General features: G+C 37.8%; 1 protein-coding gene and 1 pseudogene across 1 annotated transcript in view; one reads left to right on the top strand and one right to left on the bottom strand.

Moving 5' to 3' along the window:
• Positions 1–2,032: 2,032 nt before the first annotated feature.
• On the top strand, positions 2,033–10,759 carry LOC107693996 (tripartite motif-containing protein 16-like; annotated as a pseudogene).
• Positions 10,760–11,753: 994 nt separating this feature from the next.
• The window catches only part of LOC107693991 (splicing factor 3A subunit 3), a 9,753-nt gene continuing 3,771 nt past the window's right edge, over positions 11,754–17,735 (bottom strand). The window contains exons 9-17 of the mRNA XM_016493608.1: positions 15,982–16,050; positions 15,803–15,870; positions 15,531–15,638; positions 14,510–14,579; positions 14,050–14,214; positions 13,681–13,791; positions 12,806–12,896; positions 12,326–12,381; positions 11,754–12,068 (exon numbers count right to left, since the gene is read on the bottom strand). Of these exons, the coding sequence (XP_016349094.1) occupies positions 11,991–12,068; positions 12,326–12,381; positions 12,806–12,896; positions 13,681–13,791; positions 14,050–14,214; positions 14,510–14,579; positions 15,531–15,638; positions 15,803–15,870; positions 15,982–16,050 (816 nt within the window). The 3' untranslated portion in view covers positions 11,754–11,990. The remainder of the gene's footprint in view (positions 12,069–12,325; positions 12,382–12,805; positions 12,897–13,680; positions 13,792–14,049; positions 14,215–14,509; positions 14,580–15,530; positions 15,639–15,802; positions 15,871–15,981; positions 16,051–17,735) is intronic.

The raw sequence follows: 17,735 nt of genomic DNA on the forward strand, positions 1-17,735 counted from the left end.
ATTTTTCCTTCAGGAATGACTGCAGGATTTTTTTGTAAGGGTCGGAGAGTACTGATAATCGGAACTGATTAATAACCCTTTCATAACTACAACCATTTGCTTCGTTACTGAATGAACGAATGCGTCGCATTGCTCATTAGACAGTGACTTGTCGCCACCTACTGGCGATTTTAGTTTTGAATCTACAAGTATAACTTCGTTTTGCCATCATTTATTGCTTTATTTATTATATTAATAATACACTTAATGAAATGTGAAGAATATGACATAAAAGATGACATACAAGTAATAAAAACTTTGCCTCTATTACAGTAAAAATGCACAAGTAAATATATTTAAGGGGGCAAATATTGCCCCTTAATGGAAAAGGTGTGACTGCGGTCTAAGTTGGGGTACTCAGAAGAATGTTAGGCTAAATGCCCTAGAGGGTACGCCATTGTAAAAGGTTTGAGAACCACTGGCTTAATGGATTACTGCGTTGATTGCCTGTAGTATATTTTTAATAAAATATAAAATTTGGGCTTTTTATATCACTGTCTTCTTATATTAAGCCTCGTTAAGCGCGGTTTTCTATGGGGAAGAAAACGCTTATCATGCAATTCAGCTCATATGGGCTCATCTGCTTGCATGTACACAGAATATATTTTTAATAAATTCTAAAGCATATTTGGCCTTTTTATACCACTATCTTAGTCCATTAATTAAGCATTTAGAGAACGCAAAAGTTTTGCGAGAGAACGCAAAAAAATCTGACAAATATTTTTTCCTCCCACCCCAAATTTTTTCACTTAATCTGATTTTTTTTCACCGCCATGTCCCTTTAGGGGCTCCGTAGAAACTACCATTTTATATGAAAAGCAAAAACACAAGTTATTTTACAAAAATCAGCAAACTGCAGCAAAGCATGGAACAAAACTCATCTCCAATCACCTGTGAGCAGAATAGGATTGGAGAGATGAAGGAGAAAAACACAAGAGCTTCAAAGGGGAGCTGTAACATAGAGCCTACTAAAATATTGGCTATTTGAACCATATTTACTCTTAGTATTAATATAGGTCTACTTGTTTTTTTTTTTCTATTACAGCGCGTGATAATTAATGCATTACAAAAACATTGTAAAAATAAAAAAAATTAGACTACCTTATAAAAGAAAAGACTCCTCTACGTCTACTTCTATCATCGCTTGGATTACAGCGTCTCGCGCCTTCTTTTTGAACGTGATTTGTCTCCAATCCCTCATTGAAGAAAAATCACGTTCAAAAAGAAGGCGCGTGAGGAGGGGGCGGAATATTTGGCACATTATGCTACAGCACTTATATTTTTGCACTGATTGGCTATTAACTGTGAGCAGACAGAGTGTCAATCAATGCGCTGGAGAATACAGTGAACATAAATAAAAAGAAACGAAGTTGCTTGTCAGGTTTTCCTAACGAGCAACCATATTTTTTTTTAAACAAGTCCAAAAATCCGCAACCCCCCGACCCTGGATTTTTCCACGCAACTTTACAAAAAAATAAGTCCAAAATCGCGTATAATATGCGGACTTGGCAACTCTGGTGGGTCCACACACTGATAATGTGACTCCTATCTTATCCCTGATTGGTGGAACTGGGGGTGTTACAGCTTGTTACAACCATACCCCATTCTCCCCTGCATTAACTGATGACTGCGCACTTTGGATTGTCTCCGATCCCAGCGCACTCTCGCAGGTTACGATGCCATTAAGAAACTATCAAACAATGTTTAATGCAGCATGCAGGGAGACATGTCTTATTAGTTTCATTCTTTTTAGGTAAACAGTGAGCAGTAAATTTGGCTAGTACATCATCAAGCTTGTTTCTATCACCGTTATCATCCTCAAAGACGAGGGTATTATATACACGTTAACAGTTTCTGCATGAGGCCGACACCTAGTGGACATTTCAGTGTGTGAGTTGTTTACAGACACGCCTGTTTTGCACACATCTCTCAAACACAGAACCAGGAAGCTCAGTCAAAAGAAACTGAAACTGATCTGCTGTTATATGTATTGGTGTAGATGCAGTGAAATGGCTGAAGCCACTGTTTCAGAGGAGCAGTTCAGCTGTCCAGTGTTTCTGGATCTCCTGAAGGACCCAGTGGCCATTGCCTGTGGACACAGTTACTGTATGAGCTGCATTACAGACTGCTGGGATCAGGAGAATCAGAAGAGAGTCTACAACTGCCCTCAGTGCAGACAGACCTTCAGTCCAAGACCTACTATAAGCAAAAACACCATGCTGGCTGAAGTGGTGGAGAAACTGAAGACCGAACTAAAAGCTGCTGTTCCTGCTCCACCTGGAGACGTGGAGTGTGACATCTGTACTGGGAGAAAACACAAAGCCGTCAAGTCCTGTCTGGTGTGTCTGGAGTCTTACTGTCAAACTCACTTTGAGCTTCATCAGAAGTTTCGCTCAGGAAAGAGACACAAAGTGACTGATGCCACTGGACGACTGCAGCAGATGATCTGCTGTCAACATAATAAGCTTCTGGAGGTTTTCTGTCGTACTGACCAGCAGTGTGTTTGCATGATGTGTGCAATGGAAGAACATAAAACCCATGAGACTGTATCAACTGCAGCAGAGAGGACAGAGAAAGAGGTATGAACTGAAATTAGACACATTGATGTTTTAATGCTGGCTCTTCAAGTGTTCCTGCTCACTGCAGTATCCAGCTGTATCATGAGTGCATCATGTGATCTTCAGTCCCACTGGGAGTTACTACATGACGGCTCTGTGCATTTCAGCACAAGATGAACTTTGCTCACCTTTGTCACATCGCTCAAGTCCCCGACTCTAACTAAACACGAGTTTCTTTTTTGCTGCAAATTGCATTCAGTTTGAATGTCCATTTCTGCTTTACATTAATTCATCATTGTAGAATAATGATGATGACAGTAATAATTATACATGCCCTGCTTTAGGAAAAGTAGAACATTTTAAATGATCATTTATGTATTTGTCTCAGGTTGACTTTTTTTAATTTATCCTAAAGAAACACTTGAAGGAGACACAGGGAAAACTCCAGCAGAGAATCCAGCAGAGACAGAAAGATCTCGAGCAGCTGAGACAGGCTGTGGAGTCTCATAAGGTGAGTTTGGAGAAGAAGAGAAGTTTGAGACTCAGGTTGGACTCCTCTTTCAGTCCCGCTGAAGCCGCTGTGGCTCTCAGGCTGTGAGGAAGCAGTAAGAGCTGATTGTGATGTGTGTCTAACAGCGCTCTGCACAGACAGCAGTGGAGGACAGTGAGAGGATCTTTACTGAGCTCATCCGCTCCATTGAGAGAAGCCGCTCTGAGGTGACGCAGCGGATCAGAGATCAGGAAAAGACTGCAGTGAGTCGAGCTGAAGGACAAATGGAGCGACTGGAGCAAGAGATTGAAGATCTGAGGAAGAGAAACTCTGTGCTGGAGCAGCTCTCACTCACAGACGATCACATACATTTCCTGCAGGTAAAGGAGTTCTAGAGAGAAAAAACACATGGATTTTTAGCAAGATCTGCTGTTAAAGTCTGTTAAAGTCTTTAATTATCAGTGATTATTTGAGCCACACTGTTTGATTGAGGATACAATAAGCATCATTCTGCGGACAGAAATGCGGTCTGGTTTCACTCAGTTACACTGCAGTAATGAGGTCACCTAATGAAACATGCTAATAATAGATACTATTATCCATTATGATTGTGCATTTTAATTTGCCAAATTTTGAATCACTAAAATCATAGTTTTGACTAGATAAAAAAGTTAGTCAAGACAAACTTTAGGTTGGCTTGAGAAAGCCTAGCCTGAAAGTTTAAAGCAGTTGTAAAAGCCTGAAGTTTGAAAATGTAGATAGATTAGATCTAACTAATCTATCTTTAGTTTCTAGCATAATTAGCATGTTTAACATGATTAACCTGTTACTAACATATTGCTGGCATGATTAGCAATTTACTAGCATGTCGCTAGCATGTTTCGAGCATGATTAGCATGTTACTAGCATGTTGCTAGCAAGATAAGCAAATGATAAGCATGTTGCTAGCATGACTAGCAGGTAACTAGCATGTTGTTAGCATGATTAGCAAGTTACTAGCATGTTGCTAGCATGTTTCTAGCATGATTAGCATGTTTTAACATGATTAGCCTGTTACTAGCATATTGCTGGCATAATTAACAATTTACTAGCATGTCGCTAGCATGTTTCTAGCACGATTAACATGTTTCTAGCATGATTAGCAATTTACTAGCATGTCACTAGCATGGTTAGCATGTTGCTAGCATGTTTCTAGCATGATTAGCAAGTTACTAGCATTTTGTTTGCATGATTAGTAACTAACATGTTTGCTAGCATTCTTATCATGTTACTAGCATGTTGTTAACATTTTTATAGCATGATTAGCATTTTACTAGCATGTTTCTAGCATGATTAGCATATTGCTAGCATGATTAGCATGTTTCTAGCATGATTAGCAAGTTACTAGCATGTTGATAGCATGATTAGCAAATGACTAGCATTATTAGCATGTTGCTATCATGATTAGCAAGTGACTAGCATGTTTGTAGCATGATTAACATGTCGCTAGGATAAATAGATAGATAGATAGATAGATACTAGCATAGTAACTAGCATGTTGGCTAACATAATTAGAATGTTACTAGCATGTTGCTAGCATGTTTTGCTAGCATGTTTCTAGCATGATTAGCCAGTTACTAGCATGTTGCTAGCGTGATTAGCAAGTTACTAGCATGTTGGTAGCATGATTAGCAAGTAACTAGCATATTTCTAGCATTATTATCCAGTTACTAGCATGTTGTTAGCGTGATTAGCAAGTTACTAGCATGTCGCTAGCATGATTAGCAAGAAACTAGCATGTTACTAGCATGTTGCTAGCATTATTAGTATATGTTACTAGCATGTTGCTAGCATGTTTGCATAGATGAGTTTGAATGGATTAGAAATAGTACATAGAAGGGAAGTCTGATTGAGTCTAATGGGCTTTCAGTGTGTTTAGATTTGAATTTTGACAGTTGGAGTTTGACGGAATGTTCAGATGAGCCAAGACTAGCAAATATAATTGTAATCTTGCTAGCATGATTAACAAGTGACTATCATGTTTCTAGCATGATTACCATGCTACTAGCATGTTGCTAGCATTATTAGCAAGTTACTAGCATTTAGCTAGCATGTTTGTATCATGATTACCATGTTGCTAGCATGTCGCTAGCATGTTTCTAGCACGATTAACATGTTGCTAGCATGATTACCATGCTACTAGCATGTTGCTAGCATGATTAGCAAGTTACTAGCATTTAGCTAGCATGTTTGTAGCATGATTACCATGTTGTTAGCATGTTTCTAGCACGATTAGCATGTCACTAGCATGTTGCTAGCATGATTAGCAAGTAACTAGCATGTTGATAGCATGATTAACAAGTTACTAGCATGTTGCTAGCATGTTCTAACATGATTAGCATGCTCCTAGCATGTTGTTAGTACGTTTCTAGCATGATTAGCATATCGCTAGGATAGATAGATAGATAGATAGATAGATAGTTTAGAAGTATTAGATAGATGAGTTTGAATGGATTAGAAATAGTACATTGAAGCCCATTAGACTCAATCAGACTTCCCTTCTGTGTGTTTAGATTTGAATTTTGAATAGTCTTGGCTCATTTGAACATTCCGTCAATGTAGGTCTATGGGATTGTTATGATTTTCAATCTTGTACAAAAGTCGGATCAGTCTGAAAAGATATAGCAACCCGAGTCAGACCAGTCTGACGAGCTGGGCTGAGTTTGGTGGTTCTAGCTTGAAAGCTCTAGGAGGAGTAGCGTTCAGAAATGTTAGTCTCATAAGAATAATAAGAAGCTTAAATAGCAGATCAGAGAAAGCCAACCTAATTATGTTTAAAAACGTCTCCTCTGTGATGCCTCATGAGAGCATAAATCTTTATTCACATTTCATTATTTATTTCATTTTGTGGGTAGCTAAATATTTCATTAGTGAAAAATTGGTTGATGGACAACAGTTTTTTTAACTAATATTTTATTATCCAGGTCATATTTGCCTGAACTTCAAAAGTGACTGTGGAAGCTACTATTAAATATGTCTATTAGTGTATGTAGTGTACAGTATCTTTGCGTTTGGTTATGTTCTTCTTAGATTTTTTTCTGGTTTATTTGTTTTTATTCCTGTAGCGTCTTCAGTCTTTCTCAGCTCCTCCTGAATCTACAGAAAACATCTCTGTCCGTTTCCTCTTTTCTTTTGATGGCGTGAGAGAATCTGTCTGTCAGCTGAGACAGAAACTGGAGGATTTCTGCAAAGAGGAGATGAAAAATCTATCTGGTAAAATATTACAGATTCAGCTGCTCTCTGTAATGAAACAAAAATAATCTAATATCATATAGAAAATCTTAGAGCATGTGAGAAATGTCTAAGGAATGAATACAGGTATTATTTTCTCTCTAACTGAGTGTTTCGATCTGTTATTTTCAGTCCCTCACAGTAACATTGTTCCCAGGACCAGAGAGGATCTCCTACAATGTAAGTCACTAACAAACACAATGACACACAGTAAGATATTTCATCTAGAAAATTTAATTAAAAGTGATAGAAAACATTATCAGTGTTCACAGTTCATTAATAATCATATAAAGTCAAGGCAAAGTGAGTACAAATTACTGCAGTTTACTTTGAATTACTAATTATTTCTCTAAGGTTACCTTATTAATAATATTTAAAACTAATTTAATAATTAATACTCGTTTCATTTCAAGTTACTTTCTTAAAACCACTACAAACCAAAATACAAATACATAATGTGATATTAATGTGATGCCCAATAGTTCACTCATACTTTAAAGGGGTCATATGACGTTGCTAAAAAGAACATTATTTTGTGTATTTGGTGTAATGAAATGTGTTTATGTGGTTTAAGGTTCAAAAAACACATTATTTTCCACATACTGTACATTATTGTTTCTCCTCTATGCCCCGCCTTTCTGAAACGCGTCGATTTTTACAAAGCTCATCGGTCTGAAAAGCAAGGTGTGCTGTGATTGGCCAGCTATCCAGTGCGTTGTGATTGGCCGAATACCTCAAGCGTGTGACGGAAATGTTACGCCCCTACCATACTGTGATGCCCTGTCCGGCCGGAGTTACTACAGCGAGAATAAAAGTTACGTCTTCTTTCTTTGTGTGAAAGAATTTGGGCGGCGTTATGCAAACCTTCCCACATCGTGACGTAGGTATGTGGGGGCGTGTTAGAACGAGCCGTTTTAGGCAGGTGTGGTTGACTCTTAACTTTTATAAAGAATATCTCTTTGGATTTGAGACTTTAGTCTTTGCAACTTTACAGATCCTCTTTATGCACCAAGAGCTTGTAACACTCCAAAGAGAAAGGAACATTTGAAATCGCATCATAGGACCCCTTTAATAATGACTGATCATCACCATAGCAACATTACAATGACAAATCCAGTGCATTTCTAAAAATGCAGCTTGACGTGTCTGTCTGTTCTGTCCATATATCTACAGGTTTCTGTGCTCGTGTGTGAACTGTAGGCCTGTATGTGAATGTGTTTGTATTTGTGTTTATGTAAAAAAAAAAACCACATAACTAACTAAAATGAATCCATTTTCGAAAAAGCACTTTTTTCAATCTGAGCTAAGAGCTTTTATAATTCAGCTACACAAAAGAGATAAATATTAAAGAAAGTTGAGATAGACATAAGAGAGGGGAAATCTGGACACCAAACTTTCCAGATACAAACTTTCAGGGTGAGAATAAGAGATTTTTATGGAGCGAATTTTGTGCCAATATTCACAGGGTGGCCGCAGGTCCTTAAAAAGTCTTAAATAAATTTTTCCTAAAATAAGGCCTTAAAAAGTCTTAAAATGTCTTAAATTCAGATTCAGTAGGTCTTAAATATGTTTGGTCACATTACCACAAAAATGTCTCCAGTCTAACGGACCCAGTGAGTGTCCATCCAGAGGACTTTCCCCCCCCGCTGTAGTTACCACGTCATCAGAGAGAATTGCGTTTACAGAATACAGTCGAACACCAGCTCGCTGTCCAGCCTCCGAACTACTTTAAATGGGTTCATGCAAGTTTACTGAAAAATGGCTTGAGAATTGTACTTGCCCGACAGGACTAATAGCCTGATTAAAACTTAAGTGACAAAATATAATCACGCATCAAAACGCGCGAATGATTCTTCTGATTTTATTACATTCAGCTTAAACAGCGATTGATAATGGATAGTGTATTTCTATTATCAATGTCACGCTGTTGAGGCTCATGCTGTCTGTCTCTGTGAGAGACTTTCATGGAGAAATCAAATCAAATGAGCATAACGGCACACATAAAGAAACTCACAGAAAAAACATACTGGGGTAAAAATTAACATGATGTAGCATTATTTATTGCTGTTGTAATTTTGTAATTATTTAATTTGATCGGTAACAGCCCTGTAGTGTATTACATTTCTTGATTAATTGTAAGAATTTGACTTGAAAGATGACGCATACATTTAATAAGGTAAAAAAAAAAAATATTGGCCTTTATAAAGGTAAATGACATCCTGAATTTAGTATTATATCAGTGTGAACTTGATCCTTCTCCCCAATTCACAGGACAAGAGTGACACCAGAAGAGAAATTATTCATCATTTTGCTAAGCTAAAAAATACATAATTATTTTAGACACAAATGATTGCACAGTGTTACAATAATTTTTTATTAATAATTAATGACCTCTTGCGTGATATCACTATATCTGATACTAAATTACATTGTCTAAGCTTTCATTTTTGGTACACAATATTGACGCTATCCATAATACATTTGCATTTTAGTTTTACAATATATTGTGACACGATATATTGTTATACCCCTGCATTGTTTTGAATGTTGAACAATTGTATCAACATATGTATATATTCTATATCCCGCGATCCAACAGAGGATAAGAGGTACGGAGAATTGATCAGTTTTTATAGGGAAAGACTGCCTAGTTAAATGTTTAGTTTAAATGTTACTACTGATTTTTGAACTAATCAATCATGTTAACAACTTTACAGCACTTACTGTGAATTTCACTGACACTGTAGTAGGGTCGCTTTGTGAAAACATCTATATGGTTAATTATAGATATAGTAAGAGAAACTCACCTGTTCCCCACTCATGTTGGTCTGAAAAGATAAACAGGTGTTTCGGGTCTCGGGAAACTAGCATAAAATGACCGACAGCACCATCTGCTGTTTTTAGAAAAGAAAGTTGCTCAATTGAATTTGTGAGAAAATCTGCCTGCACGCATTTGTGAGAAAATCTGCCTGCACGCATTTGTGAGAAAATCTGCCTGCACGCATTTGTGAGAAAATCTGCCTGCACGCATTTGTGAGAAAATCTGCCTGCACGCATTTGTGAGAAAATCTGCCTGCACGCATTTGTGAGAAAATCTGCCTGCACGCATTTGTGAGAAAATCTGCCTGCACGCATTTGTGAGAAAATCTGCCTGCACGCATTTGTGAGAAAATCTGCCTGCACGCATTTGTGAGAAAATCTGCCTGCACGCATTTGTGAGAAAATCTGCCTGCACGCATTTGTGAGAAAATCTGCCTGCACGCATTTGTGAGAAAATCTGCCTGCACGCATTTGTGAGAAAATCTGCCTGCACGCATTTGTGAGAAAATCTGCCTGCAGCATTTGTGAGAAAATCGTCAAGTTTCCTCATAAAAAGTCAAATGAGTCTCACAGTTGTAACACACAATACATATATTTGTCCATACCTCTGCATTTTCTCTCAAGTGGAGTTTTGTATTTGCAAATCACTTTGCGTTTGTTTGAAAGTTGAGTTTTTCTTTGCAAAGCAGATTGTGTTTATTTACAAAACGCTGGATTTGTTTGATGAATATTGGCACAAAATTCTCTCCATAGATTTTGACAGATCAAGTGAATAGATCATACCAATCTTTTTAAAACAAAAAATAACTTTTCAACAACTCCTGATTCCAGTGTTTTGTTTTTTTTTTCTTTCTCTCCATCAGATTCCCATCAGCTCACTCTGGATCCAAACACTGCACATAAATGCCTCATTCTGTCTGAAGGGAATAGAGTGGTGACTTGCACTGGCACAGTCCAGCCGTATCCTGATCATCCGGACAGATTTGATTATTATCCTCAGGTGCTGTGTACAGAGAGTGTGTGTGTGGACGCTGCTGCTGGGAGCTGGAGTGGAGTGGATCTGTATATGGTGTTGGTATATCAGTGTCATATAAGAGCATCAGCAGGAAGGGATCGGGTTATGAGTGTTTCTTTGGATTTAATGATCAGTCCTGGAGTTTGTCCTGCTCTCCCTCCAGTTTCTCATTCTGGCACAATAACAAGCAGACTAAACTCCCTGTTCCCTCCAGCTGCAGGAGAATAGGAGTGTATGTGGATCACAGTGCAGGAACTCTGTGCTTCTACAGCGTCTCTGACACAACGAGCCTCATCCACAGTCCAGACCACATTCACTCAGCCGCTCTATCCTGGGTTCAATGTTTATGGTCGTCAATCATCAGCAGAACTATTAGAAGTAAATAAAATGTAGAGATTTTACACGTTGTACTGTTATATGCCAACTCTGAGCTATGTAATACATCAGAATATTAATATTTCATGTAGATTTACCATGCACTTTTATCTGAAGTGGCTTACAAATGAGAAACAGTAAGATAGTGTTGGTCTTCTGTTTTTTAATCTTTAAAACAAAACTACAGCTGAACTTCTGTCATTGACACATTTGTGACCCTGGAGCACAAAAGCAGTCTGAAGTCGCTGGGGTATATTTGTAGAAATAGCCAAAAATACATTGTATGGGTCAACATTATCGACTTTTCTTTTATGTCAAAAATCATTAGGATATTAAGTAAAGATCATGTTCCATGAAGATATTTTGTAAATTTCCTACCGTAAATATATCAAAACTTAATTTTTGATTAGTAATATGCATTGCTAAGAACTTCATTTTGACAACTTTAAAGATGATTTTCTCAATATTTAGATTTTTTTGCACCCTCAGATTCCAGATTTTCAAATAGTTGTAGCTCAATTTCAACTTCGAAAAATTGACCCTTATGACTGGTTTTGTGGTCCAGGGTCACATATACAATATAACTGAGCAAATACTTTTTCATCAGATTAATCTAATGTTGATTGTAAAATTGGTAAACTACACCGTTTGTCTAATGGAAACAATGGTTAAAATCTCACTCTATAACCAAACTGACTATTTGAATCCTTCAAGAGTCACAAAAAAAGTTTTCGATGCATCAAAAAAATCTTGGCAAAAGGCAGAATGGGTTTGTACTTTTATAATCTTTTGGGGAAAGATCTGGCAAGATGCTGTTATCCCGAAGAGATCTATTGATACAGCTGTGCTCTCATCACACAGAGGACATTTAACAGGGTGGAATTCACTTTGATACACAGTGTAAATCTGCATTTTTGTGTTTATCTAAAAAAAAGTTTTGTTTTTTTCTTTAATACAGTCTTTTTTCATTTGCAGTCATCACACATCTGATTTTACGCTGTCATTATGATGTATGGAGTGTAGACTGATGTGGAGGCTGCAACATAAAATGTTGGGAAAAATGAAGGGGTCAGAATATTTTTTACTGAAATGACAGATAAAAGTAAAACCATATCACGGTCTGATTTTATTGTGCAGCAGGCTTAAAAGTCTCCAGACTGGTTAAAAACAGCATGCTGCACAAGGAATAATTTTTCACAAAATGTACTACAATTTATTGATTAATGAAAGTCTCATATTTAAGACACCAAATGAGAAAAATTGGGAATAATCAAATAGTAATAAAAATGTACAAACTGATCGCTTTCAAAAAGACCAATCACATTTCTCACAAACTGGAAAAGACAAGAAGACTAAACTATCACATTTCTGCCTCAGTATTTACACTGCGAGTATTTTGTGTTCAGAGATCTTGTTTGTCATGCTACAGAAGCCCCTGGCGTTTCAGATCCTCATAAGTCTTCTTGTTGACCACGTTTCCGCTGGAGTCTTCATATTCCTCCTGCAAGATAAAAAATATATATATATATATTTCGTTTCTGAACTCATAAACATCCAGTCTCAAGATTTATTCCCACTTGAAAACGTCACTAATCTTTCACTCTCCAACAAGGAACATATCAAGCAGCCGAAGCAGAGTTTGAACAGCTGATTAACACTGGCTAAACCTGCCGCTTCAGTCAGAACAGAGCTGTACAGCTGAATGTGGCTTCACTCAGCGTAATGTCAGACTACTGAATGCGTTTGAGAATAACTCACCTCTGTGTCTGGCTGCCAGCGCTCTAATGCTTTCTGTGACTTCAGCTTTGACCAGACTATTCCAGAGAAAAGAGAGAAACTCATTTGAAGTGCAAGGACCGTTACCATGAGGGTCAATTTCCAAAACGTGTGCCTTTTGTGTTATTCAAACAACATGCATCAAAAATGATTTAATGAATAACTGACACCAATGTTATTACAGGCAATGGTTTCAAATGGACATCAGCCTTCAACAGCGAGTCAACTCTTAGCATCGACAATTACATGCTGTCAGATGGGGACGATTATAAACCTCATTACCTTTTTTAAATTAATTGATTATGAAAATAGATATTGGTAGAAATATCAGCATTAACAAATGCCTTGTAGTGTCATGAATTTGGGTTTAAGGCTAGTAATGTCAAACTACAACAAAACTATCAATCCTCTTAGCAATAATTGGGTGATTTATGTATATCTTTGATGAATTGGTGTACTCACGGGATACTGCATCCTCAATCTGAGTAACGTTGGCAAAGTGGGCTGTGTTAGGAATGCCCAGACAGCGCATGCCATGAGCGTGACGCCACTCCTGCAACACAGAAAACTGATTTTTGACTGGGAACACCAAAGGTGTCATAGGCTTTTCAATACAGCACAAGAGTAAAATGACAAACATTTGTTCATTTACATTTGTTACGGTGTAACATACTAGCAGGTATTTTATTTCACGTTACGAGCAGTCCTCTCATGATTACTCCCAGTAAAGGTTAGGGCTTGGAAAATAAATCGATGCATCGTGAATCGAGAAATGATCCCGCATCGATTCTGAGATTTTCCGAATGCATCGCGATTCTTTCCCGAGACGATTCTGAGCTTAGTTTTGAACAGCAGATGCTTTAGAAACAGCCGTACTCTGCTGGTTTCCAAATCCTTCCACACACTTGAACCTAAAATAATCATTCATAAAATTCAAAAAGTTTGAAGCGAATCACAAGGGTGTTCACAGTGGACTGTGTTTACATTAATCTGGCGTCATAAAAGCATTCTGAGCCGAGGTGAAGTTGCACGACTCTTCAGCACTCTTCTATGTGAGCATTTGAGTGTGTGGATAAAAACTAGAGTAGAGCGCCATCTGCTGTTAGAATCTAAACTCAGAATCGATTCCAGAGAGAATCGCGATGCATTCGGAAGATCTCAGAATCCATCCACGAATCTATTCTGCATCGATTCATCGTCACAGCCCTAGTAAAGGTGCCACAGAACATGTGGAAACTGCACTGAAAGACTTTAAAATTACTAGCTAAAATAGAAACAATTGAGATCCTGCTCCATAACTACAAATTCTGGAATGAGAATTTTTCTTGCAAACTTACTGCAAAGTGTCTCTGGAAGGCTTTGGGTCCTCTGTATGTGTAATTGCCACAGATCTCACAGTTGTAATTGATGTTCAGGCCGTGCAGCTTGTACAGCCAGTATGGAATCGGCTAAAGACAAGGTTAATGACACACTATCAGTCTTTTACCTCTAGAGCTGTGTGATATAGAAACGACTTAAAATGCTACAAAAACTGAGATGTTATTTACTAATACTGTTCATTATGTTTTGGAGGGACTGGCATCAATTACCCATCAATCAGACCATCAATGTCTAATTTGAATTTAAAAAACAGCTTTCCGTTTTAATCTCTAATAAACCGATTTCCTTTCACCAAACCGAACCACCGTAATAAAAAGCAAGCGTACCTTTCCGTCCCAGCCAAGCGGCAGGTTTTTAGGGTTGTATATGATCTCATTATCTTCGTCTTCACTCTCGCTCTCGCTGGGCTGCTCTTCATCTTCCTCGTCACGCTCCTCTCCTGTGCGCGCCTGCTTCCTCTGGACGTTCTCATGCGTCAGCTGCCTTTGCTCCTGCAGCACACACACAACACATCAGCTTCAGCAACATCACTGCAGACAATTCACACCAACGTCACCAAACCACAACCATTCCTAAAATAGACAATTAGTAGAGAAACACTAAAGTACATTATTCTGAAGGTCATTTACTAAAAGTGTCACTGTAATGATAAAGTCAATGCTATTCACTTCACCTGTCAGTGGTTTTAATGTTGTGGCTGATCAGTGCATATATATTGCAAAATGATAGCATAAATGTGAAATGAGAGGAGACTAAACATAAAACTACAGCAGGCAGACTGCTTACCCCCAGGATCTCCACATATTCATAAATCTGAGCTTCAAGAAAAGCAGATTCCTTGTTGCGCTCCGAGTCTCTGCAGACACAAGATAGATAGATAGATAGTTGGCAAATAATGAATACAAGATTGAGCTGCATTTAAAAGAAAACAAATATATTTTAATAAATCACTTGTTTCTACACTAATTTAAAGAGTTAGTTCACCCAAAAATGAAAATTAGCCCATAAATTACTCACCCTCAAGGCATCCTAGGTGTATATGACTTTCTTCTTTCAGACAAATCCAGTCAGAGTTGTATTAAAAATTGACTTTGATCTTCCAAGCTGTTTAATGGCACTCAGAGGGTGTTGCATTGCTTCAGTCCAAAAGAAGTGAAATAAAAAGCGCCCATCCTTAATAAAAACTGCCTCACACAGCTCCGGGGGGTGAACAAAGGCCTCCTGTAGCGAATCGATGCGTTTTTGTAAGAAAAATAACCACATTTAAAACGTAATAATCACTTGAATCTAGCTTGCGCTCACTGTTGTACACGGAAGCAGCTCCGGGTGCATGAGGTATGGAGGTTTTCGGAGGATTTCGATATAAGCCAAGAGGAGACTGGTTTTCCTTTGCTAAAGTAAGGAAACTTTGCTTCCTTTGCTCCTGTTAACAAACGTTGGTTTTCACGAGACTCACCGGCGCATGCGCAACACTGACCTCATACATCATCAGCCCGGAGCTGCTTCTGTGTACAACTGTTGGCGCAAGCTACATTAAAGGGGGCACATTTTATTATGAATGGATGCACTTTTTCACTTTTTGGACTGAAGCATGCAACACCCGCTGACTGCCATTAAACAGCTTGAAAGATCAAAGACAATTTTTAACATAACTCCGACTGGATTCGTCTGAAAGAAGAAAATCATATACACCTAGGATGACTTGAGGGCGAGTAATTTACGGACCAATTTTCATTTTTGGGTGAACTAACCCTTTAAATTTGACTGCATTGTATTTATATAGTTTCCCAAATGGAGATAGGCTTACTTCTTCGGTCCCTTGGCTTTTGGGTTTTTGGCAAACAGTGAGGGGTCCAGTGCCTCCAAGGATTTGCCTTTAGTGCTGAACAGACGCTGGGCTCTCTCTTCTAGTGTGCTACAGTGAATACAAACACACAACAATCACACATCTGGAGATTACATACAGACTCGAGAATCAGGGACTGCCAGCTCTCTGAATGCTTTATTTGTAATCCGGTTAAATGTGAAACTACAGTTAAAGCGAGAGCAACATGCACAGGACAGTGTGTTCACACTCACCCTCCACATTTGAGACCTAAAGCCATGAGAGCGGACTTCAATCTGTCCAGACCCAGAGATGCCAGCTCCTGTGGCAATCAGACAACATTAAAGAAAACATGACTAACAGGGAAAACAGGAAATAAAATGAAGTAAAAATAAAGTCACATTTGTAGCAGACAAGACCAAAAGAAACCGACCTCCCAGGAAGAGAAGGCAGACAGATCCAGATGGGCTCCGGCGTGAGTCAGAGCACTACTCGTCTCTTTCTGTAACACACACATTCATAAAACATCTCAATTACAGCAGGACAAATCGATTTAACATCTTTCCTTAAATACATAATGAGGCACCTGTCGCTGCATAACTAGTGATAAACCCTAGGGCGTTATGATATGCTATATGCCATATGACAGTATACTCTGCTAAAGCCGCCTGAGACCCAGAAAAAAAAGTTTTGTGAATTTTGTATTTTTTCATGTCATTACATTGTTTACAGCATAAGAAAAAATAAAATTAACAATTTTGAAAAATGCCATTTTATTCTTATGCTATGCCCTCTGTAGAGGACACCACGACTCAATTTAAAAAAAATAAAAAGACATGAATGAACATGAATAGGCATAACATCAATACGTTTTTAGGTTTCAGGATTTTTTGATAGCAAACTTTGATTCTCAACTATGTTATGAAAGATATAACAAAGATATGGATGATTTGATATACCATTTTGCTTTATGCAGTGTGTGTGTGTGTGTGTAAAATGGCCATAAGAGGGTTTTCCCATTATATACAATGTATCTATATACTGTATCTAATTTGCATATTAATGTGTTCTTGGGCCAACATGTAAAGAAAAAAAAAAGTGTAATAAGCATGGGAGTAATAATGGCCAAGATTTTCATAATAATATCTAATATTTCATAGGAATATAGAAATATAATTTCTTTCCCTATTCGCTCTGTCTCCCAAAATGCGTAATAAACACACCTTTAGTCCTGGTGTCCTCTACAGTGGACATGTATGAAATCGATGTCCCGTTTCATAACAGAAAGTCATATTTTGATTTGAAACCCCGTAACATTTTCCTGAGATGTTGATTTATGACAAACAGTTTAAAAATTAGTCAGATTTAAATGATAATTACAAAATATTATCATATTTCCATAAGAGTGTTACATTTGATAACTAAATTGTTAGCTTTTTTTTTGTTTAAAGCCCAAGGAGATGGAGTGGTCATGGTGAAACTTCCAATCATTTGGTATATCTGAAAAACCCTGAATGTGCTCTTTACAGGACATCCAGACTTAAAACTATGGCATGCACGGTCTCAGAGAAAGTCACTAAAATATTCCATTTTTAAAGACCAAGGAGAGGGAGTGAGTGTTCATGGTGAAATTCTCTGAAATATCTCTGAAAAGCCCTGGATGTGCTCTGTACAGGACATCCAGACTGAACACTGTGACATGCACGTTCTCAGAGAAATTCACTAAAATATAATGTCCTCTACTGAGGACAGAACATCTCAGGATGGAGGTGTGGTATAACTGTAACGTGCTTATTAATACAGCAGAAAAATAGTCAATTCAGCAAGTATTGTTACAGATGACAGGAATTTCTTTTAATACATCTATGCTAACTTCATTATTATAGCAGTGATGAATAATCATTTCAATAAATAATCACGTATTTATTTATATGTTTGGAAAATATGCAGACAGTGCTAAAATCAAAACTCTCAAACACACGATAATAAGATCTGTAGAGCTCGATTAATGTTGTCTCTTAAAGGTGACATATCATGAAAATCTGACTTGTCCAGGTTTTAAGTGCTATAATCAGGTCCCCGGTGCATCTACCAACCAAGGAAACGTGAAAAAGATTAACCCAGTAACTTTGTTTTGGTAAGCCTTTTTCTGCAAGCGTCTGAGAAAACGAGCGCGTCTGATTTCGC

The sequence above is a fragment of the Sinocyclocheilus anshuiensis genome, unplaced genomic scaffold (genome assembly GCF_001515605.1).
Source record: "Sinocyclocheilus anshuiensis isolate Anshui unplaced genomic scaffold, SAMN03320099.WGS_v1.1 scaffold2456, whole genome shotgun sequence".
NCBI classification, from domain to species: domain Eukaryota; kingdom Metazoa; phylum Chordata; class Actinopteri; order Cypriniformes; family Cyprinidae; genus Sinocyclocheilus; species Sinocyclocheilus anshuiensis.